This window comes from Pelodiscus sinensis, chromosome 21 (genome assembly GCF_049634645.1).
Source record: "Pelodiscus sinensis isolate JC-2024 chromosome 21, ASM4963464v1, whole genome shotgun sequence".
Lineage (NCBI taxonomy): Eukaryota > Metazoa > Chordata > Testudines > Trionychidae > Pelodiscus > Pelodiscus sinensis.
This window is the reverse complement of record NC_134731.1, coordinates 5,085,656-5,111,084: the sequence shown is the minus strand read 5'-3', so window position 1 is coordinate 5,111,084 and position 25,429 is coordinate 5,085,656. Positions and strand designations below refer to the sequence as shown.

At 42.0% G+C, this 25,429-nt stretch overlaps 1 protein-coding gene across 3 annotated transcripts; it reads right to left on the bottom strand.

Annotated features, from left to right (window-relative positions):
* Window positions 1-1,275: 1,275 nt before the first annotated feature.
* On the bottom strand, window positions 1,276-24,545 carry RAD51C (RAD51 paralog C). 3 transcript variants are annotated; one of them, XM_006138668.4, is made up of 9 exons: window positions 24,366-24,544; window positions 22,254-22,512; window positions 21,170-21,336; window positions 20,395-20,528; window positions 16,657-16,788; window positions 14,137-14,203; window positions 9,466-9,526; window positions 4,627-4,687; window positions 1,276-1,588 (listed from the first exon to the last, which is right to left on the bottom strand). In XM_006138668.4, exons 1-9 carry the CDS (start codon window positions 24,481-24,483, stop codon window positions 1,484-1,486), a joined length of 1,104 nt encoding a protein of 367 aa, XP_006138730.2. In that variant the 5' UTR covers window positions 24,484-24,544; the 3' UTR covers window positions 1,276-1,483. The 3 variants fall into 3 exon arrangements, 2 of the variants coding, with proteins under 2 accessions (XP_006138730.2, XP_075760797.1); XR_012897041.1 differs by having other exon boundaries at window positions 1,561-1,588; window positions 9,466-10,481; window positions 24,366-24,545; XM_075904682.1 differs by lacking the exons at window positions 1,276-1,588; window positions 4,627-4,687; window positions 9,466-9,526 and adding an exon at window positions 11,857-12,174 and having other exon boundaries at window positions 24,366-24,545.
* Between the last annotated feature and the right edge of the window lie 884 nt (window positions 24,546-25,429).

Genomic DNA, 25,429 nt, shown 5'->3' with positions numbered 1-25,429 from the left:
GGAAGCTATTATTCCCAAATGAAGCATTTGGTTGCTGACATCAGATGCGGTAGAATCCTTTTGTTTGTCTGTGTCTCCTGCATTCCAATGTTTGAGTCACAAAGCCCCGCCGTCTTTCTTCCTCTGCAACTTGCTTGCTTGACAGCTCTCTCCTGGATTCATGGATATTTAATTTTCACAATACCTGATTCTCATGATGGCACATGAATATTTTTTCCCTGAGTTTTATTATGCAAATTACATCTAAGCACTATAATGATTCAGAAATCACTGCCACTCTTTTTCAGCATTTTAAATAAAGGAGGTTATGTGACTCACATTCAGCACTGAATTTTGTTTCAAAGCAAAGTCAATTTTAGGATGAATTACTAAATTAAAAATTATAGCTACTGACTCCCACAACTTGAATCTCATATTTAGGCTGCTGGTTAGGTTTTCCCAGCAATCATGTTAGCAAGTTCTGTGCTACAAAGGTGTCAAGCAATATATACATGCTCCCTTTAATGTAAATATTTGTATCTAAACCTTATAACATGCACTCATGTTCTTGCAATAATTAATATTTTGAATTGCTGTGCAGCCATCCAATCAGCTTATTTTCTGGAAAGAGAACAGATCTTTGCTGCATTTTCAGTGGGTAAATTTATGTTCTTCCCTTCAATTTAGATTTGCGTGCTAGTACTGTATTTTGCTGGCTTTTAAGAAACCCATATTTCTTCTCTAAATTATATTAGGATCCAAACAAAACATGGCCAGGCGATTAGGATCATCATACTAAATCCTTTATTAGAAGAAAGGCAAAACAAAGGCTGAAGACGATCCAGCCACGTAGATTAAACCTCAGAATGGTTTCCATTCATCAAAATTGGGTCTTATCCAGTGTAGCAATTCCTATGTCTGTGCGCTGTATGTGGTCTCTGACCACAGCCAGTAACAAATTCTTCTGGTGTTAGAGAGCTTTGATTAGTTTCCAACAGGAATGTCTCAGTAGTTAAGGACTAAAGCTGTGATTTAGCACAGCACTTTTAACACATTCTTATCTTTAAACAGGTTCTTTAGTTCCACTGACTTATCCTGCAGCATGTTTGTTATGGACAGACCAGTGCATAGAGCCCTACTGAAGTTCAGCTGCAAATTCATGATCAAGATAATTTGATATAGATGTACTGAATCAGATCCCATTGTTCCACGGAGAAGTGCATCTCTCTTTTGTGCTCAGACAAACAAGTAACAGGAGATGTAATATTCTTCAATTAAAGAAGCTGAAGCCCCTGGTTGTAGAAAACATTTATTAACAAAGCCAAGTTGTAATTTTAATGGCAATGCCATGCACAATGTTGTATATATTGGATTTAATATTAAATGAATTTGGGACAGCAGTTTTGGTCAAAGAGAGTCTCTTAGGCACCTCTGGATGTTGGACCCATGTTTATAATGTAAATACTCTCGTGTGCAATACATTTATTGAAGTTTAGCCTTTGTATCACTGGTTTTCCCCTTCTAGCCGTGGTCGTTTTCGAGGGTTAATTTCAATTTCTGCTGGGGTCTGGCTTGAAGGTGGAGGATGCACATCCCGGAAGCCATTAGGCTGTAAGATACAAACAAAAACAAGAACAACAATGGACCAGACTGATCTCATAATGGTGAAAATGAGTAACTCAAATGTAATGGAGTGATACTTATGCAACTCAGGTCAGACAATAAACAACTTCTCTAAAATAAAGCAAAATGCAGGACAATGTAGCACTTTAAAGACTAACAAGATGGTTTATTAGATGATGAGCTTTCGTGGGCCAGACCCACATTTCTATCACTTCTCTAAAATAAGTGATGGTGTTCCTAATTCAGGCTAAAAATCAGAATTATAAGGAAGTTCTTCAATGTACTGGCCAAGTAAGAGTAAAATGAGGGGAGCTCAAAGATATTTTCCTGTCTCGAATGAGGGTTTAATTTTGCTTTTGTCAGTAATCACCACTATGGCTTATGGAACACTGCTACTCTGTAAATTGACTTCTACTGCCTAATGAATGCCAAATCCTTCAATTCTTTCTCAAGCAAAACTGATTCACAAGTGAGACATACGCACTGAAGGATTCAGTACTAGAATCATACATGCACTCAAAAATGGGAACTTTTAAACCCCAGGACAAACTTTTTTTTAAAAAAAATCTGAAAACTGCAACAAGACACCAAATTGTTCCAGAAAAGCATATCTGAATCTGTCTTATCAGATTGCTTAGATCATGACTACAAGAATAAGAGCGCTCATAGCCAATAACTATAAGTTGAGGTATGCTGAGATGTATCTCATCTGCAAAGCCTGAATGTGGAAGTGATCAAAAACAGACATATTGAACGTAAAAGAGATCTTAGAGTGAGGATTCATTTATTTAGTAGCATCAGTAGCATTTTCTTTAGGATTAACTCATGGTTCAGTGTTTCTCACATTAAAAAAAGTTTACACATAATAAAGGTCTAGAAAATGAATTTTGTTAAGTATGTGTATCAAAGAACATTTCAGAAACATGCATGTCAGGAAAAGAGATATTGTACACTATGAAGCGGGTGCCCTGGATTTGGCCCTCTAGCTTCCTGTCTCCAGACAATGCTATGCAGAAAGCGCTCTCACACCATCCTCTCCAGATAGTGAAGAGTCTGTGTGGACACTCACAATTGTTCTCTGATGGAAGGATGATGACTACAATGCAGGGTATTAGAAAGGTAAAAGGGTTAATCAGGAGGAAAAATTGCTGCCAGGATCTTGAATGCTTAAGGAGAAGCTGAGAGCATTTCTGAAAAGTTGACATTTCAGGATGGTGCAATGTGAAAAATCAGGTAGAATTACTATCAAGTGCATGACTTTTATAAAATGCCAGTGGGTCCTTTTTGCAAGGCCAATTCAATCCGTGAAACGAAGCCAGTAAAAAGGTTTTGACTGAACTCTAATCTGTATAGCTCTTGTGTATTTCTAAATGTCTCACCACACACAGGTTGCTGAGTCTTTTTTTATTTTTAAAAATTAAAAAAAAAGAAAAAGATCACATAAGGGCAGAATTTGTATGGTCCAGCTGCTATTTTAAGCATCTCAAGTGTTCTTCAAAACTGTAAAATGGGGAATCTTAAAGTTTAGTGGTTCACTAATGCTTTCATCTATTCTCTGCCATTTTCCCTCAGCACAAAGATTGATCTGAATCCAAGAATTCCTTTAGTCTAACACACTAGGCTCCTAGATGAAGCATTCCACTAGTTATGTAAGCAGTGATATGGCTATATGACATTCTTTGATACCTTGTGTGTCTGTTGAAAGTACTTGGGCTTTCAGCCTCATGCTTTTCAGTTATCAGATAAGTGCTACCATTCTTGTATTGCTTGATGAAGTATATTAGTACTTTTAGACAGGGATAACATCATCCCAGTGAGCTATTCTTTAATCTGACCCTATTCCACAGACAATAGAATCACTAAGGATAGTTAACTTTATAAACCAGTGGAATGGGAACTTCATCATCAGTCCTGGAATGCTTGTTTTCACAGAAATTAAACATTCATTGACACAATCTGAAATTCTGAAAAGCAAATCTTCCATTGGTAAACTACAAAATGACTAAATCTGGGAAAGTTATATGAAATTTCATGCTGAAATTCATAGCACTTACAGCATTAATTAACAAATCCATAAAACCCCTGTGAAACAGCTAATTACTAGCCTCAGCCTCAGACCACACCTTTCTGTCTGACCATTTGCAGGCATGGCAGTCTCTGTAAGTGTTTCTCAATGACAAGTGTGTGAACTAGTCCCAATCCTTGCAGTCTCCCTGACAGTTTATAAAAAAGGTTGGGAAACATTGGCCTATATGACCAGCTTTTTGTATCTTGGTGCAGATATGTTCAATCATGTTTTTACAGCATTGAATGTCTAGCTACTAAGATGATATTTAAGAATGGGTACATAGGATGACTAGCTACCACTAATGGAAGAAACAGATACAGATTTTTTCTCTTTTGAATTCTATGCTAAAGAAGTTCAACAAGACCTAAAGGACATCACCTGGATAATCTAAAATTTAATAATCTAAATCTTTGATAACCATGCATTTGACAGCTGCATTTTCAGATTGTGTGGATGTGCATGGAGGGAAGAAGTAGAACGGATCTATTTTATAAAATAAATCAGACGGGAAAAAAGCACCTGGAAATATGACTAGAGGTTTAAAATATACGATTTAAGTGACCTTTTTCTTTAAAGATTTATAAATGGAGTGAACAGAAACTTTGATTTCTGTTCACTATGAAAACTTGATGTATTATGGACACCATTAAAAATCTGCAAAAAAATGAGCACCTGTAACAAACAATTACTATATTTAGCTATCCAAATAACATTTCATCTGACCAGAACTTACACTTTTGTACCTATATAGTATTTTGGATCTGTACATCTTACAATAATACTTCATAAAGGCAAAATATTACAATATGTATTTTGTCACTCAGCTTTGTGTCTCAAACACAATGTCCTAAAGGACCAAACTATGCCCTCAAAACTGTATACACACTCTTGCAAGCTCCCTTTTGGACAAACCCCTCCTCCCAACTCTGAATCTCCACCCCAAAATGAATACTAACTGTAATGTGGAAAGGTACAGTCGACTCCTTCTGGCTCGGTGATTTGTACAGTGTTGCCAATCTGGTCAAACAAAACAGATTTTGTTAGCATTGCTAAATCTTTTAGCAGGATAGGTTTCCTAAGATTTCAAAGTGTAATATAAAATAATTTTATATTTTCAGAAGAGCATCACATTCAACAGCTCCAATTTAAGTTTCTAAATAAAAGAGCAGCATTTTCAAGAGTTGCAGCACTATTCTCATTTAGAAATGTAAAATCTCAGTTAGTTAACCGATTAAACCAGGCTGGAGCACCCTACCTGTGGTGGGCTCAGTTCTGACCCATCATGGACAGGGGCTGCTCCAGCCAGATTGGAAAACCCCCTGCCTACATTAAGGGTGAAGTTAACCAGTTAAACATTCACATCCCTATTCTCAATGGGAATTCTGGGTGCAAAGCACTTTGTTTAGACTGAGTACACTTGAGGGCAGAGACCTTGCTTCCTTTCTTATGTGTACATGTTGTTGGCCCTATGTAGATAAGGGAAGTGTTTCACTTCGAAAAATATGTAGTACAATTCTGTTTCTTTCCATTGAGCAATAGATTTGCCCTTGAGAAACAGATGAAAGAGGCAGCTTTAATTGTATCTAGTATGTTCCAACAAGCAAGGAGCTTTTCCCAGACGTTTCTCAGGTTTATACATATAATGCAGTGGCTAGGGCACTGGCTTAGGACACAGGAGACCTGTGTTTTGTCCTAGCCTTCCCACTGACCTGTGTGACCTTGGGCATACTATTTCCTCCTAGGAAGTGACTAATCGACTATCTGATAAGCAAAAGCTTATCAGATGGTCTACACTCTAGTTGACTAGTCGCTTCCCCCCCCTCCCCTCCTCTTGCTACCTCTATCACAAAGAGATGGAGGGGAGGGGGAGAGAGAAGAGGAAAGGATGCTGGAGAGAGCCTGCTTAAGAGCCAGCTCCCCCCAGCTCCATGGGAAGTGGCAGAGGCACAGCAGCGGCCAACTTTGAAATGTACAAGAGTTCTCGCTGGGGCTGTTGTATATTTCAAAGCTGGCCCTCAGCGTGGAGCCCTGGGTGAGCTGGCCCCAGGCTCCACACGGCATTCTAACTTTGAAATGCACAAGAGCCCCCACTGGGGCTCTGGTACATTTCAAAAGCAAAATGTGGAAATTCTTAACTAATCAAATAGTTGATGGAAATCCCAACGACTATTCGATTAATTAATCAACATTTTTCATTCCTACTTCCTCCGTCTGCGCCTGTTTGCCCTCCCACTCTGTGTCATTCTATTTAGATATAAGCTTTCTGCAGCAGTAACACTCTTTGTATTTCAATATAGTACCCAGCACAACGGAGTCCCAATCTTGGCTGGGGCCACCACATACTTCTGTAATACCAAAAAAACCCAAAATCTGAACAGCAAAAAATTTTGACCCATGAGCCCTGGCAATGCATACCTCCCCTAAGCTTACACCCTCCACTGAAAAACTGATAAGGAAAAAGTTCTGCTTTGCAACATTTGTCACCTTCCACACTGATACCCTGCCAAGGATCCTGTTAATTATTTTTAGTGTTTTGCCTCCCCCTGCTTAGGTGCCATTTTATTAGGGAGCATGTAATTAAAGCTTGAGACGATTGCCACTTCATATTAACTATACAGGGAATTCCTTAGAACAGTTAGAAGTGGTGGGCTGTATTTTACAAAATAGCCTAAATCTCAAGCAGCATAAGTCATGTTTTTATGGCACTTATTGGAGTTCTACTGGCTCCCTCCGAGTCAACGGGATCTGTTCTCGCAGCAACAAGCCCCACTGTAATTAACCTCTGAAGTTTCTCAGTGCTGGTGGCGTGGAGAGAGAGAGGCAGGTATCATGTTTAAATAAAGAATAATGGACAAGGCAGGAAGACACTAACAGGCACGTGAGCTACATAATAACAGCTATAGAAACAAAGACAGCAGAGCTACGTGGATTGTTAGCAGTATCTGGATCATTTACAGGTACAACAGAATTTGTTTATTGCAGTTTGCAGCATATCTAAAATAGTAAACACCACAGCACGCAAAACTATAATAGATTTGCAGGTCACTTTCCATAAGGCGATGCATGCAACATATAAAGACAAAGAAGAATGCTGTTCTATGCATATTGACCTCTTCTGTTTAATCTGTTAAATATAGCTCAGTCTTTCTAGTGGGTTCAGGAAGGAAGGCAGGCCTCACAATGTCACTGAAAAGTTTATTTTCAGGGAGTATATGATTAAAAACTTTTGTTCCATCTGGAGTTCACATTCTGATGCAACTTCCCTCTTCCTAAGGGCTTTTTGGCTGATCAGGAATGTTAACTCCAAAACAAACAGCCTGGTGTAATCACTCCATGTTTCTCTCAAATACAGAAAAACCTCTCAGCTCTTTCTCCACAATTAAAAAAAAAATCCCAACCAGCTTGTCTAGTTTGTTGATTGCAGAGGATTAAAGAGAAGGGAGGTTTCAAGCTGCCACTGTTGTATCTACACACTCATATTATGTGCAAGACAAAGTCAAGTGAACATATAACTAGGCATGTTAGTGAGTAGTCGAGTGAAGTACTCAGCTACTCACTTCCCTCTCCTTGCTGCCTCTATATGAGAGGCAGCGGGGGGACGGGACAGGAGCGGGTGCTGGGAGAAGCCGGCTTAAAAACCGGTTCCTCCTAGCACCATCTCTGCGCTCCAACCAGCCTCCATCCCCTGCTGCCTCTATTAGAGGTAGTGGGAGGGAGAAGATAGGAGAGGCTGCAGGGGAGCAGCCTCTACTCGCTGCGGGCAGAGGCTTGCCGCAGACAGAGGCTGCTCCAGCAGCAGCCCCTGTCTGAGGGGGTCCCAGCAGGAAGGGATGGGCTGCTACCACCAAGCAGCCCCTGTTCATGGTGGCCGGGGCTGGCTGTGCATAGGGGCTGCTATAGCAGCAGCTCCTGGCCGCGGCCAGCCCTGGCCACCACGAACGGGCTGCTGCTGGACTCAGTGTGAGCTGGGACCAAGCAGTCCCGGCTCTCACTGGTCTGGGACACTGCACCTCTGCATTTTAAATATAGTAAGAGCCCAGCAGCTCTTACGACATTTAAAATACAGAGCCGCAGCGCAGGTGGCTCCTGTATCCAGTGCGAGCTAGGGCCCCCGTTGCAGCTCTGCAGAGCGGCTCCTTATCGACTAATTGTGTAGTCAATACAAGTTGTATTGACTAGATGATTAGCCAGATAACTGCAATTCAACATCCTTACACATAACAGAAGTGAGCTAGGACCGTACAGGAAGGAAGGAAAAAAGAAGAATGTGTGTGTGGGGGAGGGGCATATCAGAGTCACATTGCAGAAGACAGAAGATGAAAGTCAAACTGCTCCCTGAGGTAGTGGTAGGAGTCATCCTCTTTCCTAAAGTTGGTCACAAACCCATTTTAATGGGGTCACCAGGGCTGGCATTAAATTTGCTGGGGCCTGGGACCAAAGCCCGAGCCCTACTGCTGTGGGCAAAAGCCCAATTCCTACCACCCATACTCTGACTTTTGTCCCCCCCTCCTCACACACCCCTTCATGGGGTCATGTAGTAATTTTTATTGTCAGAAGGGGATCACCGTGCAGTAAAGTTTCAGAGCCCCTGTGCTAAGTGCTGAACACACTGATTTGCCAAAGTCACACAAAACTTCTTTTGTGAGTCCGTTTCCCTTCCCTCCCTTTTGCCCCTCCCAAGTTTGTCCTGTTTCTTAAAAAAATACAGGCACTATACTCCCACTGGTCCCCTACTGGCATGATTTCATCCTCCTGGAGTCACACACTATCATTCTTCCTACAGTGCATTCACATAATATGGCACCTGCTACGTGGTGTGACTTCACATGCACTACATGTGAGTATAAAAAGAGCTCAAAAGTGCAGGAACACTGTTCCTGCCCCATTTCCTTATTTAGGGTTTGTCTACACTAACTCAAAGATCAACGAGCCAGAGATCAATCTTCCAGGGTTCAACTAGCAGGTCTTGTAAAGACCTACTAAATCTACCACAATCTGCATCCCCATCAACTCTGGTACTCCACAGGGTCACGAGGAGTAAGGGAAGTCAATGGGAGAGTTTCTCCTGTTGACCTCCTGCTCTGGGGACTGCAGAAATTTGGCTTAAGGTATGTCAACTACAGCTACGCTATTCACATCGGATGCGTCAACACAGCAGGGCTTAACTTGAAATAAGCTATGCAAATTGAGCTGTGTCAATTGCGTAGCTAATTTCAAAATAGAGCACTCTTCCTCTGACTTCCCTTACTCCTTATATACTGAAAGTTACAGGAGTCGGAGTAAGAAGCCCTCCAGCTTGACAGTATTTTGATATTATTTTGAAATAACTGCCTGCTGTGTAGACATACATAGTTGGAGTTGTGTATCTTAAGTTAACTTTCACTAAGGCCAGGTCTACACTGAGAGAGAAACTTTTTAAGGTCCATGGATGAAGAGAATGATAAATGCCAAGTATTTTTTATTCACCAGTCTCCAAATAGCTCGTGAGGCTGATGAGCTGTCACCAGATTGTGACATTTGGATGCTACATGACATCCTGTCAAACACAGAGTGTAACACTGCAGCATTCTGATCACATGGGGAGGGAGGAGTCTGTCAGAATGGTGCTCACCTTACTGAAGGGCTGACCTAACTGTTGTAGCACTCCTGGGCCCTTCCAGCTCAGAGAATAAGACACCAAGACCTGAAATCAAACTCAGATCTCACTTGCTCACTGGATTCAGCCTAAAAGATTCTCAAATACAATATATGCAGTAAGCACACTTTGTAAATCTATTGCCTAGACTTTCACTTACCTCTGTTTGTTGTCCCAGTGGAATATTAAACGGATGGTAGCAGCATGTCCCCAGCTTTCCCCTAAGAGAGAGAAGAGACCAAAAAAAACCCAAACAAAAACACCACACACGCCCCACATGCTGCTTCATTACCTCCTATAATGAATTAGCATCAATACATTTAAAGCAAATAAAATAAGTCAATCTTCCACAAAGATAACTAAACACGCAAAAGTGATCAGACTCAATACCCCCAGGAAATTCTTGTATTCTTATTTCTGAATTACTTTACCATCTTACTGGCTGTGTCTAGACTGGCCAGTTTTTCCAGAAAATCAACTGCTTTTCCGGAAAAAAATAGCCAGCTGTCTACACTGGCCGCTTGAATTTCTGCAAAATCACTGACTTCCTACTGTAAGAAATCAGTGCTTTTTGCGGAAATACTATGCTGCTCCTGTTCGGGCAAAAGTCCCTTTTGTGCAAAACTTTTGCGCAAAAGGGCCAGTGTAGACAGCTGAGATTTGCTTTGCGCAAAAGCGTGTCTAGATTGGCCACGGATGCTTTTCTGCAAAAAGTGCTTTTGCGGAAAAGCGTCCGTGCCAATCTAGACGCTCTGTTCCAAAAATGCTTTTAACGGAAACCTTTTCCGTTAAAGGCATTTCCGGAAAATCATGCCAATCTAGACGTAGCCACTGAGTTAAGGAATAAAAGCTGCTCCTCTGGATTTTAATATCGAAGCAATACTTTTACATTCAAAAAGACGTTTTATATATACTTAGCAAAAGCACCGACATTAGCGACAGCATGAAAGTATGAATAAAAGGAGCTTTCCCATAGTTTGGGAAAAAGAGTATGATGGTTATGTTGCAGCATCTAAGGTCAAGACAGCTATTTGTAAACTACATAAACTTTGCTTTTTCCATCTCAAAATCCTGGATCAGAAGAAAGGAATATTATGATCATGACATTTCTTCAGGATAGGATGCTAAATCCTCTATTCTGAGACTCCTCTTCTTACTTGTTCAAGGAGCAGAATGCTAGAAATTTGAGAAATTGAGGCAATTGACTCATTTCAAGGGAAGTAATCCCATTATTTCTGTTCGCATCTGACCACAAATTGAAACGTGTTTCAATTTATAAATAGCACTAGCAGGTGTTTTTCTTTTTAAGTTCCTGAACACATTGTATAGTCAGAAGGTGGACTGGGTGTTAAAGCAGTTGTCTGGTTAAGTAATGCAAGCATCCCCTATTCATATTCCATAGTTTCTGAGTCAAGTCAGTATATTTGTCTGTATCTGACCTGTCACCAGCCCCACCCCACCACATCTTCATTACTGCACACAGAGGGGGAAAGGGAGCAATATAACTGTGCTAAAAGATCCTCAACCAAGGGGTGTACCTCTGGAGGTACACAGATGTTTGCCAGGGAGTACATCAATTCATCCAAAACAGGCTACATAATAAGCACCAGCAAAGTCAGAACAAACTAAAACGTCATAAGTTTATATTGTTCTATATACTATAAACTGAAAGTATAATATTTAGATCCCAATCAAGTTATTTTACAATTATATGGTAATAATAAGAAAGTAAGCAATTTGTTAAGCAGTAGCATTCGTGACATTTTTGTATTTTTACATCTGATTTTATAAGCAAGCAGTTTTTGAGTGAGGTGAAATTAAGGGTACTGAAAGATGTACAGTAGTGTGAAAAGGCTGAGAATCACTGATCTAGAGTGCCTTCAAATCACTCTCTTCAATCTGTAATGCAACACTTAAAATAGGTGGATCTCCAGAGTAAATGCACATTGGTCTCAGTCTTGTACCACTTTGGAATCCTCAGCCTCTGAGCTGCAGCTGCTTAAAATTGAAGTGTGGCTGAGCAGAGGACTTCTCAACCTAAATATTTCACCAGCTGGAGGCAAACCTTCACTGAAGCAGAAGGTCCAGTTTAGCTGAACAAGTCTCCATGGCTGCACACACATTTAGGGCAAAATTACATACAGTTTAGGTCTTTTGCAATGGGGAAGGTAGGTCACAACAAAAAGAATCTCAATTTCAAAACTGTGCACAAGACAGCATGTGACACCTTAGGAATATCACCTAAATGGAATTCTTCCGCATTCTTCACTGTCCCTATGGGTATGTCTACACTACCCCGCTAGTTCGAACTAGCGGGGTAATGTATGCATACCGCACTTGCTAATGAAGCCCGGGATTTGAATTTCCCGGGCTTCATTAGCATAAGCGGGGAGCCGCCATTTTTAAATCCCCGCTGCTTCGAACCCCGTGTAGCGCGGCTACACGGGGCTCGAACTAGGACCCTCCCTGCTTATGCTAATGAAGCCCGGGAAATTCAAATCCCGGGCTTCATTAGCAAGTGCGGTATGCATACATTACCCCGCTAGTTCGAACTAGCGGGGTAGTGTAGACATACCCTATGATCTAATCAGAGCAATTTTCCAAATACTGGCTATTAAACAAAGTTAAATCTATTAGCTTTAATTCATTTCGTAGCCAGAAATGCTCCCTTAAAAATGAATACAGCTGAGAACACAATGTAAAGATGACAGAGTCAGATACTGAAACCAAGGTCTTTATCTGCATACACAGTAGTTCAAAATCCATGTTGTCCAAGAGATGCCTTATATTTGTTCTTTTATCTTACATCTGTGTCAAATGGTTCAAGGGCTGAATATTCATTGGGAACATCTTTCCCTCCTTCTTCCCCCTCAATAATCAAGGCAATCATTACTTGTTTAACAGAAGGTGAAGTATCCAGAGAATATTTCTACTCTAATTACAATATTAAATAGTATAATATTAAGTTACAATATAAACCAAGAAAGACAGGAAATTTAAAACTTAATTAAGCCAAATCTCCATCCTTCAGGCAAACTGTTCCACAGTCCCATACAGATCGTCCTGCGTATGGGATAGACCAGAGTAATTTGTATGGGAATTTTTACTCTGCTAATAGGATAATCAAAATGAAGTGTCATACAGAATCTCCCCACCTTTTCATGATTATACAGGGTGAAGGACATATTATCCAATGGTTCCAATACATGCAACCAAATCTGAAATACTTTTGGAAACTACTAGTTTCCGAAGTTTACTTTGCCACGGTGTTTGAATATATGTATAGGGGTGGGGATGGGAAGTTCTCTATCAGTTGTAGGGGAAGAAAATGAAAGCAAAGTTTTTTGGGAACACGCTGCAAGACAGTTTCAGATTCTGGAAACTAGGGATGTAATAGTGTATTTGATTAACAGATGAGCAAAAGCTTAATGCTATAGACTACATGCACACATCCCTCCTGTAAATTTTTTCACAGGCTGGCCAGTAGCCCTGCTCAGTCCTGGCTCATGCCGGGTTCAGGACCTACCCCTGCTGCGGCTCTGCATTTAAAGTGTATTAGGAACCAGGCGGGCAGGCAGCCTAACTCAGTTCCAGTTTGCGCCATGTCTGGGACCTCGGTGTTCCTCCCATCCTGGACGTGGATTGCTGTCACCCCACGCTGCTGCCTCTGAGAGGCAGCTGGTCCGTGGGGGGAGCTGGTTTATAAACTGGCTCCCCTTGCAGACCATCTCCTGCCTGGCACCCCACACTGCTGCCTCTGTGGAATGGCAGGGGGCTTCTCGGGAGTGTGGCCAGAGCACACTGGCTGCCGGCCCCACTCCCGGGACTATAGAATAGTTGAGTAACCGATAAGAATTCATAGGTTAATAGAGTATTCAATTAACCTATATGTAACATCCCTACTGGGAACTAGCTATTGTGTCCATTTAATAGAGGCCGAGTCTATACATCCTCCTTCAAGAAGCAATTCAGTCAAATTAAGGAGCCCTTACAAGTATATTTTCAGGTTTTAAGTATATAACGTTACTTGGAATTAAAAAAGGAGAGGGAGGAGAAAAAAAGTCAAATTAGTAATATTCCCAATCTGCAACTTAACACATTATGTTACAGATAGTTTTCAAAATAAAATTGTAAAAGTAAAAAATCCTTTTTTGAGCTAAGATCTCAGAGGTCATTTATGACCTTAGAATTAGTTTTACTAGCAACAGCAGAGGTCTGTAATGAAAATAATGACATGGCTTGATGTATTTCAGGTGTCTCTACTATGGATGTTAAATATCGACTAATTGAATAGTCGATGCAAAATTCAATTAGTTGACAGGATGCCTCTGCTTGTGAAGTTTAGCAACTCCTCCGCTGATCCAGGACTCCATGCAACACTGCTGTTTTGAAATGCCACATGCAGCCTGGGGAAACCCCAGCTGGCCCTGGGTTGCACATGGCCTTTCAAAGGGGTAGCACCGCGTGGAGCCCAGGGTCTGGCCCCAGGCTCCACGCAGTGCTGCTGCCTTGAAGAACCCCCTCCTCTTTCTCCCCCCCCCCACCGCTGCCTCTTTTTGATAGCGGCAGCAAGGTAGGGGGAAGTGACTAGTCAACTATCCTGCATTTGCTTATTGATTGTCTACTAGTCAACTAGCCCTTCACATCCCTAATCTCTACCACCAGCACTAAATTGTTACAGATTCAGGTAATTTGACTACCAATGCTCAGCATTTTCCTGCAGCCACAGAAATAATAACCAACATTTTCAGGTTTTTGTTCATGATGCCCAATAGAAAAAACAAGGATTCAAAGGATAATGTTATTTTCCACTTGAAGGCTAAACACCTACCTAAAGCAGGTACCAACATGGACTGACTTTGTCCAATCCTTGTCGTCATTTGATTTGTCAAAACCACCTAAAGAGGAGTTTGGGGAGGAAAAAGAAAAATACAGAGAAACTGTCATGTAAAAAAAAAATTTTAAATGATTTTTCAAGTAGGCATCAAGAAAAGCAATATTAATAATCTAAACCTTTCATTACTACTCATCCAACCAACTGGAATGGGATTTTTGCACAAGTAAAGAAAGTCTGGGAACATTTATGGTATCTCTATCCAGAAAAGATTAGTGAAACTGCAAAAATATTTTCAGACTGCTAGGGAAGGGGATTGCTCTCACTCAGGACTGTAACTCCAAAGCTAAACCTTCTGCTCATCCTAGATGCACAAACACCATACAAGCTGTTATGGTATATGGGCAGCCATATAGCATTTAGCACAAATTCCATTATTCACAAGCACAGGCCCTCTGGCACAGGGACAGACTTCATCCAATGTGCCAAAAATGTACACAGTGATGTACGTGTGCATGTGCTCAGCAATTAGCAGATTCCCTGCAGCTTCTAGTCTAAAAATGCGCAAGTAGGTACAATACAAAGCAATACGCAAGAGAACAGACAGAGTGGGGGAGTGTTTTTACAGCATGAATCTTTGTAGGCGGCTCACAGACAGTCTAGATTAGATTCCTGGTAGAATGGAGGTAGTGGTAGGAAAGAGGTAAAAAAGGAGCAAAGGAGGTAATAGCTGACTTGATACATTAAATTTGGTAATTTTGCAGATATTCTTCATTGTAATGTTCATTTGAATTTACTGAAAAAACAAACTCAGCACCTATCCCAAACCCATAGTCTTTCAGTGTTCCATTTTATTACAGCTGTGAAACATTGCCTGACCCGTTAATTCATTAGATGATTTGATATACTCTAATTTATCATTTCTTAAGAAAGGGATATTTGTGCTGTACTGCTTCTCTGTTCAATACAAACATATATATGTATCATTTGGATGGAAGGAAAGAGACCTATCTGGTGAAAGCTATTCCCTTTCAAGTTCACAAGCTAACTAATGTGTGGTCTGGATAGAGACAAAGCTGTACAAAATATAGTCACATAATACATGTATCCCCTGGTGCCTACACATGAAGGAAAACCCTTCATAATTCATGTGTGTTGCTTTCTGCATCACCAGGCACAAATGTGTTACACTGGCAGAATGCAGTTATGCTCTTTCCCTTCCTGTGGTTATCTAAGGAAACACAGGGGGAGGGTTTATTTTTAGCATTATACACAAGAGCCAATTGCATGACAGCATTCTGGATGACAAGGAATCAAGTCACCTGGAAACTGTGTGGACAAGCACCATTTTGAGACTGCAGAAGCTTTAATTCCCGAACAATGCTTCTCTGTGCTGTAAGCTTTCAAAAACATCTTATACTTAGCTGTAGCTCCTGAGTGCCATCTGCTGGCTACCTGCCCGCACATTTGCAGACGCCCATACTGAGGTAAATGATGCAGAAACAATCTACAGGAAGGAAACCATGGGTTTCCATGGATGCCAGAGCACTGACCCAAACCACAGCAAAGAAAGTGGCATTCGTTCCTTGGAGTGGTCTTTTCATGAAGATGGTAGTTATTTCTAAACCAGCATGCCAATCTAAGGCAATTTACGGATTCCCAGTTTATTTAAACATGCGCACACATGGAGGAAAGCTGAAGGCTTCCTTGAGGTCTAGCTCTCCTTTTTTGAGATGTTTTAAATAAGAGAAGCTACCAGTGACAAAAGATAAGTTCAACTGGACAGAATTAAATCTCTGTGAAAACATTTCACATTAAGTGGTAACATGAAACAGCAGCCATGGGAACATATTCCCTCTTGACAATGCTGATGGTTCGAAAGCCTCTTCTGCACTCCCTCCATCTCAATAAAGGCATGTCTACAGAGCAGCATTAATTCAGAATAACTAACTTTATTCCAAAATAAAAAAAGAGCATGTCTACACAGCAAGCCATTATTTTGAAATAATGGCGAGCTGGAGGACTTCTTATTCCATCTTCTCTAACCCTCATTTCACAAGGAGTAAGGGAAGTTGGAGGAACAGTGTTCTTCCTTCAGCTTCCTGCTGGGTAGACAGTACCAAAAGCTGAATTAAGCTATTTCGACTTCAGCTACACAACTGGCGTAGCTGAAGTTGCGCAGCTTAATTCGACTTTTGTCCTTCTGTGTAAACATGCCCTAAGATATATGCACCACTTTGTTCCTGTCAGATGGAAAGGGTGCTGTCAGCTTTGTCAGTAACCTGTGGAGGTTAGACACACAGCTTCTTTTCTACCATGTTCAGCCAGAGCAGAGAATAATCCCCTTGGAAAGACTGTAATAGTTCTCTCACTTGCAAGCACAGTGCAGACCAGTTGTAGCAAAGTGAAACATCACTATAAGTGGAGAACATGAGAAAGAAACATGCACTGAAATACCATGGGACTTCTTCAATAAAATTTCATCATCTCCTTTGACTCACTCACACCCAAACTCACAGCTAATTTATGAGCATTTGCTATGCTGATCAACTGCTGTGCTAGGCCATTCAGAAGCCGCGTTCGCAGTGAGAGGTCCTCGAAGTCATGGCGAAAAGGAAAGGCAATTCCATCAACAATAACCAATTGGACCTAAACATAGAAAGCAGAGGGGTGGGGGAAAAAAAAGGTGTTAAGCTTGTATCCTACAAACTAGTGATGATATCCAACAGAATACTTCAAATGTGCCAGAATCTACTTCATATACAATAAATGGTTGAGACTAGAAACTGAAAGTTAAGCATGGGTTATTGCTTCTCAAGTTCTCAACTTGAACTATTATTTTAATTTAACCTGCACAAAAGAACAGAATGAACTTCATGGTCAAGGTAACTCATCAAGGTAAGCAGAGATCAAGGTTGGAAATATGTATTTTAACTGAAGTTTAAAAATATACATGGCACTGCACTATAGAGTTCAGTGTCTGTCTCCCCTGTAGATGTTTGCTTTGCTGAACAGTTTATTTTGGAGCATTCATTAGCTAAAGCTAGAACATGAACATTGGTACAGGCTCATCACCATTCATAGCAGATGAGGATTTTAATTTATTCCCGCTTCATTTGCAATAGTTGTTATGATGGCCAAAACTGCTTCAAGTATAGGAGGAAGACCTGGTAGTTTTAGTATTGTTCAAGTGGTTAATAAACAGCATAATCATGGTATTCTCTAAGTTCCTGCATTTCCGCACAATGCAAGAGCTTGAAAATTACAATGGGAAAACCTTGTTGCTATACTATTGATTTAACACATCACTGGAAAATAACTTTAGGGCTGAAATGTACAAGCCTGCAGCAAATGTCACTTTGGGAAATGGTACTGGGAATCCAACAGGAAAGAAGAATTTGAAATGGTAGGTGGAGCTGAAATCATCAGAATTAAAGAGAAACAGCCTTGCTTTCTCTCTCATTCCCTCTAGGATTCTCTTTTACAGGATGTAGGTGTCTGTCTGGTGCATCATATTTAGCTATAAGATTTACTCTGGTCTTTACAAGAATGAGCAAATCAGTTTAACAATAGAATAATAAGACTAAAAAAAGGAAATTGTATCATCCTATCTACAGATACTTAGGTATGATGTCTCAGAGGGGTAGCAGGGTTAGTCTGTAAGGGTATGTCTACACTACCCTCCTATTTCGAAGTAGGAGGGTAATGTAGGCATACCGCACTTGCAAATGAAGCCCGGGATTTGAATTTCCCGGGCTTCATTTGCATAAGCCGGGCGCCGCCATTTTTAAATCCCGGCTGGTTCGAACCCCGTGCCGCGCAGCTACACGCAGCACGAACTAGGTAGTTCGAACTAGGCTTCTTAGTTCGAACTACCATTACTCCTCATTCCACAAGGAGTAACGGTAGTTCAAACTAGGAACCCTACTTCGAACTACCTAGTTCGTGCCGCGTGTAGCCGCGCGGCACGGGGTTCGAACCAGCCGGGATTTAAAAATGGCGGCGCCCGGCTTATGCAAATGAAGCCCGGGAAATTCAAATCCCGGGCTTCATTTGCAAGTGCGGTATGCCTACATTACCCTCCTACTTCGAAATAGGAGGGTAGTGTAGACATACCCTAATTAAAGACAAGTAGTCCTGTGGCAATTTAGAGATTCACAAATACACAGGAGCATGAGCTTTCATGGGTAAAACTCACTTTCAACTTACCAGATTTCTTTCCATTGCATTTTTCACAAAAATTAGCAGAATTGTGGGTTTAAGGCACACAAAATAGACAATAACCTAATCTTGATAATAGTTGCCCTGCCCATGGCTTATCTATTCAAGCTGAAATTATTTTTATTACTACAAATCATAGTTTTCTCTGTAGTGTAGACAGCACCTATGGGCAACAGTATCTGAAAAAAGGATCCACATGATTCGTAATCTACTGTATTATGTGAGAGTTTGTCTGTCTCTCTATTCAGAAACTCCTCCTAAACAGTAAGAGCTAGCATCACCAAATTCAGTTTACAAACTTCCTCTTATCATAACTTAAACTAAGGTAAAGGTTTGGTTGTTCCAGGAAAATGGGATGTGCCTGGAATGGAACTGCTTCTCCTAAAACCATATGGGGGGTGGGGGGGAGAAGACTCTCCAGGCAGGTGAAAGATGCTGGCTAGGGTGGGGGGAATCCCCCCTCCATCTGGCACTGCCCCAGCCCTGAGCCACCCACCCCCCACATGCCCTTTTGGGAGGGTGGGAAAGGGATAAGCACCCCCAGACCCCACAATTTTTATGGGAATATTGCTGGCTGTTCCCTTTGTCAGGAAGGGAGGGGAAAGCACAGTTTGCTGAATTCATCACTCTATCTGGGGAGCACAGGAGCAGTCAAACCTGGACCTGCCCCAGCTGGGGGACATGTATCCCTCCTGCAGCTGTCACCTTGGATAGTCCTCTCTCCACGGGGCAGACAGTACACTGAACCCCTCATCCCCAGCCCCACCCCTGAGCAATGATTTAAATGCAGCATGTACATTTTCATTTTATTTTTTTAAAATTAATTAAGACCCGAGCAACATCAGGTAAATCTTCTAATACAAAACAATTCAGGAGTTATTATATCTCTTAGCCCAGAGGCTACTTAGAGGGATAGGGCCAGTTTTAACACAAAATGGCACTGTCATTGTCTGTTAGGTCACATATTAGGCTGCAGAAGGAATCACCAGAGTGTCTAGTCCATGCATATGACAAAGTAGGTTTTTGCCATGAAAACTTACACGCAAATAAAACTGTTGGTCTTAAAGGTGCCATAGAACACTTCATTGTTTTTGTGAATACAGACTAACATGGCTACTCTTTTGATACAGAGAGTCTTGTGGTTCCCAATCATCAGAATATCAAATTCAAAGCCAAGCATCAATAATCTACACAGATGGAACAGAGTAGCAACCCATAGCAACTTGACTAACGAGGCTGTGTACTCTCTTTGATAGGCAACACAATGGGGCACCTTTAATGCTCTCTCTTTGCCAGGGTAATACCAGAGGCAATACATGCTGAGCATAAATAAAACCAAAAGATCATCCAAAAATGGAAAATGAACCAGTAGACCCAACCTGTATCCTGGACAACGTTCCTAAACAATATTCATTTGTATTCTGTTACACAAAGTCACTGAGCAGCTTGTTGGAGAGAGATTTGCCCTGAAGAATTTAAAAGTCCTGAACGGAGGTGGAAGAAATCTGCATTACAGTACTATTGCACTCAGAACCTAGGCAACTTTTCAGCAGTTGACCTTGCTGCCATTAAGCTGCAAGCTCAAGTTGTTCCTAGCAACAGAAATTGTATTGAGAGAGAGAAAAGAGTCCATCTTTGGCTGTCCAAGATGTTGGCAAGTACTTTTGGTGATGAATGCTGTCCTTCGGGGGGAGAAAACTGGTACGGTGTCATCCTGGCATCATTACATCATGTTGATGAAGTGCAAACTTGACATAGAGATACATTTTCAAAGAGCACCTTGTTGTGCTCAGAAAATATAGCATCTGTGATGAGGAAAAGGAAATTGGTAGCAGGGGCGGAGAGAGAAAAGCAGCAACACATATTTTTATATTCAAGGTTTGGCAGCAGCCGAATCTCAGTTCCCAGGCTCACGGTCTGCTTGGAAACTCAGAGGGATTGACCTTTTCTCACACCAGTGAATAAGCTCTCAATGTCTTCAATACATCGGCAAGTACATGAGGCATCTTTCAGCTAAGCCTGCAGTAACCGTACCTTTGAATGCTCCGAAAGGAAGTCTGGGAGGAGGTAGACCTGTGCTAGCAGCTCTGTGTAGTCATGGCAACGGAAGTAATAGATATGAGAAAGAATGCTTTCAAGGGAGAAAGTCTCCAGGGATTTTTGGAAGTCTGTGGGGGGGGAAAAAAAAAATCTTTGTTCGACACATTATTACTCTCATCATCCTCCAACCCCTGTCTCTAGCACCTAACAACAAAATAATTTGAAAGTTTGTAAAAAAGAAAACACAAAAAGGAAGTCAATCATAAGTCAGCAATTAAGAGTGGAAGGAAATTTCCTTTCCATCTGGCTTGAAAGTGGGCAGCACAATCATGTTCTAGAAATTGTATCAGAAGCTGTCTCAGGATATGCACACAAATGTACTAAAACATACAGGGGAGAAAACCGTTGCAAAAATGGAAATTAAGTTTAAAAAAATATCTTAAATTTGTTCAGTATTGTAACTTTCATGACAGCTGACCAAAATGACACCAGTCAAAATTAACTAGATGATATTTAACGTGTGGGTACTAATTAACTCATGTGATATAGGTGTCCCCTCAGAACTGTTAAACATCAACAAGTTCTTTGTTCAATGTGGTCCTAATATTCCATGTCAAGACTGCTGGACCTGGACACCTCGACAACTTGTCCTCCTAGCAATCTGTACATAAACCTTTTAAATATAGGCAGGTTGTAATTAACTTTAACTATTTTGCAAATACACAAGTACAGGAATGTTATTGTACAATACTGAAAAGAACACATATACCTTCTTCCTGATGTGTTTCAGCAATAAGCTGGCAGTGCTGAACACAAGCAGTTGCAATGTCTGCCACTCTGTCTACTATAAAGCTTCCCTCTGTATCAATGAACACTGCTTCTCCGGCAAGCCCTCCAAAACATTCTGGGATTTGCACATCTACTGCCAGCTGCATACTGTCAAAAGAAATAGTTAAAGACAGAATGATAATTAAATAATATGTAATTATTTACAACCCCCCACTCCCAACTTCTCTCTAAAGTAGGAGTGGGTGATAATTTTAGTTGTGGAGCCACTTCAGAAATTTTTTAAGTGGCCCTGGACCACCGCAGAAGGGGAGGGGCCAGGACACTTTCATGCTTCCCCACCCACAGACCCTGACTGGCCTGGGGGTAAGGGGAAATGCATGAAATTTCACCCTCTCCCCACCAAGAGAACCGCCAGCTGTTCTGAACAGCTGGCAGCTGACTAAGCACCGCGTGCCCCTTGCAGGGCAGGAGGAGACTTTGCACATGGGGCATGCGGTGCTTACAGTCAACCTGCTCAGCTGGTGGTTGACCCTAAGCACCATGTGCCCCTTGCAGGGCAGGAGCAGGTGAGAGGAGACTTTGCGCACTCCTCCCGCCTTCAGGGCCCTGATTGTCCTGAGAACGAGGAGACCGTGCAAAGTCTTTCACTCCTTGTCCCCGCCATGCAAGGGGCACGCAGCACTTAGAGTCAATTGCTAGAGCTGACTAAGTGCTGTGCACCCCGGTGGGGAAGGAGACTTTGTGCACTCCCTCATCCCCAGGCCCTGATTGGCCTGGGGGTGGGAGGGCGTCAGGGAGTATGCAGGCCAGATCAACCCACTTGGCAGGCTGGATCCAGCGTGCAGAGGCCCTTTTGCCAACCCCTGCTCTAAAGTGACCATTAGTTCTGGTGCGGAATAAACAGAGCAGGAGATATTACCAGTATATAGATATTTCTGTAATGCATCATGGCAATATGGGGTTGCAGCCATGTCAACAAGACAACAAGAATAAAGGACTTTGGTCCTAGTTACATTTCATTATTAAATCTAAAGTTGCACAGAAATAATTTAAAACTAAAATACCATAACTGAGTTTTCCCAACACCTGGTGCGCCACAGATCTCCGTGATTTTTGTTAGTTGCACACCACCTCCCAAAATATCATCTAGAGCGGAACAGAAGGTTATGATGAAGCCCCGTGCCTGTTCTTGTTCCAGGAGTTCCAGTGCTGTGCACTTCTTAACAGTCTCAGGTTCACCAGTAGTCCTTGTTGCATTACTGTGACATTCTCTTCTTACAATTTGCAAGGTTTCTAGTGCTTCCTCTTTAGATATTCCAATTTCTGAAAAACAAAAGCATAGGACAGTTTTTTCTATTTATACTGGGACTGACTGTTTGTAAAAATAGACAGTTTCTGCTCTATTTGTAGGCTCTGTAATTAGACCAGTTAAAAAGACCTACCCAAAAAGTATCAGTATTTTTGGAGACAGATTACTCATAAAAACTGGTGGCCTGGTTTTCAGAAGTACTGAGGACTCACAGATCCCACAGAAGTCAATGAAAGGTGCTGGTACTCGGCTCCTCAGAAAAATCAGGCCATAAATTTCTTCTTCCAATCACTTTACACTAGCTTTTTTTAATATCCATTCTCGTTTGGTAATTACAAGATTTGTTTTCAGAAGTTAAAAGCCCCCATCATGGCCAGAAAAGAGACTTAGTTTCTATGCAACTAAAAGTTCATCATACTAACATGACACTACTAATAAAATCCACAGACACTAAAACACAAAAGGAAGTGAATCCAACAGCAATTACATGGTTTGTTCAAGATTCAGGTGGGAGTGTACCTTCCAATCGAGGCACCTCTAAATGAGAGGCCAAAAATGAGTGGTGTCATAGATGTGGTTGAGACCTGGAAGGACAAATTCACCATTTCACATCAGGGACTAATATAGTAAATTACTACTCACTGGAAGAACACATATTCTGGTTAATGCCTTCAGAATCACAGGTAATGAAGTACTTTTAACTAAGTGACAGTGACACCTAGTGGTCATAAGTAATAGAAAACACAAAAGTACTTACAAGGGCCAAAAACCAATTTCAAATCCAAGTGAAATTCTGCACAAACATGGACCAGTGCAAGATATATATAAAGAATCAGAAATATTAACATATATAAAAACACTGACCACCAACTAAAGAAATATTTATTTCACTTTGATCTGAGATATAAGAAAATATAACATGTTACCTGAGCTATTTCATATATTTATCTTAGCTAATTGGAAGATCTGTTTTAATTTCTTGTGATCCTTATCTTTGTACCTAATTTGACATCTGCTTACTTGGTTTAGAACCCCAGAAGTGTATGTGTGGATAACCTGTTACAGCTCTTGTTCTCAGTTTCTCACTTCCATTTAGTTCTCAGCAAAAGCAGGATCCTCTGTCAAAGAGTCAGATCCTTTTCACTGAGATCTAGGTAAAAATAATTACATGCAGAAAAAACATGTTCCTTTCACTGTTTGGGACTTGCATGAAGACTGGATGAGATATGACCCTCCTCTCAAGGAGTCCAACCACAACCCAGAGTCTAAACACAGTATTTGAGCACTGTTCAAGTGAAGTGCTTTATACACATGAACTAATTAATTCATGTTAAAACCCCATTCTCACCAGCAAGGTACTAGCCTAATTTCCTGTGTAGACAGGGATGTGAGATGGAACAATAAGGAGATTTCCTGCTTATGGTCACCAACAGAAGCTCCCAAGACTAGAGAATGTGGAGGTCCCTGGCTAGAGGGGTGTTTGTGGATGCGGGTGGCTCAGGGTGATGCCTGGTCTGTAAAGAAGGGTGATGGAGGAGGACGATAATGTGCCAGAGTAGAGTGGATTGAAGTGATCTCCATTATGTTCAGGGTTAATAATTTGGCCCTCAGAACCCCCACTATAAAAAATATCCCAGCGCCCCTGGTAAGGAAGGGTCTTGGGGAGCAAACGCCCGGTTTGGAGGGGGCGTAAGAGGAAGCTGTATAGAGTGCGGAGGAAGGGGCAGTCAGTGTGTGTACAGTCCTGGGCAAAAGCAGGAGCAGCGGGGTGCACCGGCGCCGGGCAGGAGGGAGATGTGGGGTCGGCGCCCTTGTGGGGGGAAGGGCGGTGAGCCAGACCCCCCCGCGCTGGGTCCCGGTCCGGTACCTTTGCTGAGCTCGCAGGGCCCGATCTCCAGCAGCTCCTCGGCCGTCTGGAATCCGGCGCCGATGAGCTTGGCCCTGAGGCCCGGAGCCAAGGGGAAGCTGCCCACGTCCCGCTGCATGGTCCCTAAGCCGGGCCCAAGGCCTCCACAGAGCTCTAGGCCTGGGCTCCGCCCCCGCCCCGGCTAGTCCCCTCCCACCAACCCGGCAACACTGCCTGTCCTGCGGCCCTAAATCCGCTCCCGCTACCCGGCCCCTAGCTGGAGACTCCGGCGGGGCAGCAGGGGCCTGTACTGCCGCAGGAGGGTGCTCGGTGCGAGCCATGTGGCGCTTAGGCTACTAATCGCTGCAACTTAATATCGGAGTGGCGTCTTCAGCCAGGATGCGGTTAGAGGGCCGCAGATCAGGTGCGCCAGCCTTGGAGTCATAAATGTTGGGCACCCTTGAAAGAGGAACAGCAGTGGGTGCTTTTGGGACCCTAAAGATATTCACCTGCTACCTTACGTCATCTCTGGCCCCATGGACTAGTATGCTATCAGACTATCATCGCTATTGCATTGAGGCACAATTTAATACTCACATGTAACAATCATAGTAAAAAATAATCTCAGATACTGTGGGGGAGGGTGTGGTGGTAAACTCCGTTGACGATCATCCCCCTAGATAGATCATTTTGGCCTGAATCCTGCAAATAGTTCCCACATGTTTAAATGAGTAGTAGTGAGTAGTTCTACTGAACTCAATTCATTGGATGTAAAGTGTCAGATATAATTGAGGACTCCAAAATAGACTCTACACACCAGAAATAAAACCTGTTTCCTTCTTCTGTGACTTTCAGTTAGATGTGACTCACTACCCTCTGCTTAGTGTTCAAGTTATGGTAGACCCTAAACCAGGTCATATTAAGTTCAGGTCTTTAACCATTTAATCCTACAATATGGATAACAACATTTCATTCTCCCAGCTCCAAGTCTTAAGTGAATTTCAACCCAAAAGAGCCAAAACTGATCACCTTGACACCAGGTTATTTTCTGCCTGTCCGTGTTTCAAGAGTATGCAGGATGGATG

What these genes read in the sequence shown, in the direction of transcription:
- RAD51C (XM_006138668.4), bottom strand. Translation starts at nt 24,483, where the DNA reads ATGCAGCGGGACGTGGGCAGCTTCCCCTTGGCTCCGGGCCTCAGGGCC. An exon ending in GCCCTGCGAGCTCAGCAAAG is followed by an intron (nt 22,513 to 24,365) that starts GTACCGGACCGG and finishes TTTGTTTTTCAG; the next exon opens with AAATTGGAATATCTAAAGAG. An exon ending in TCCTTTCGGAGCATTCAAAG is followed by an intron (nt 16,789 to 20,394) that starts GTACGGTTACTG and finishes TTCTATGTTTAG; the next exon opens with GTCCAATTGGTTATTGTTGA.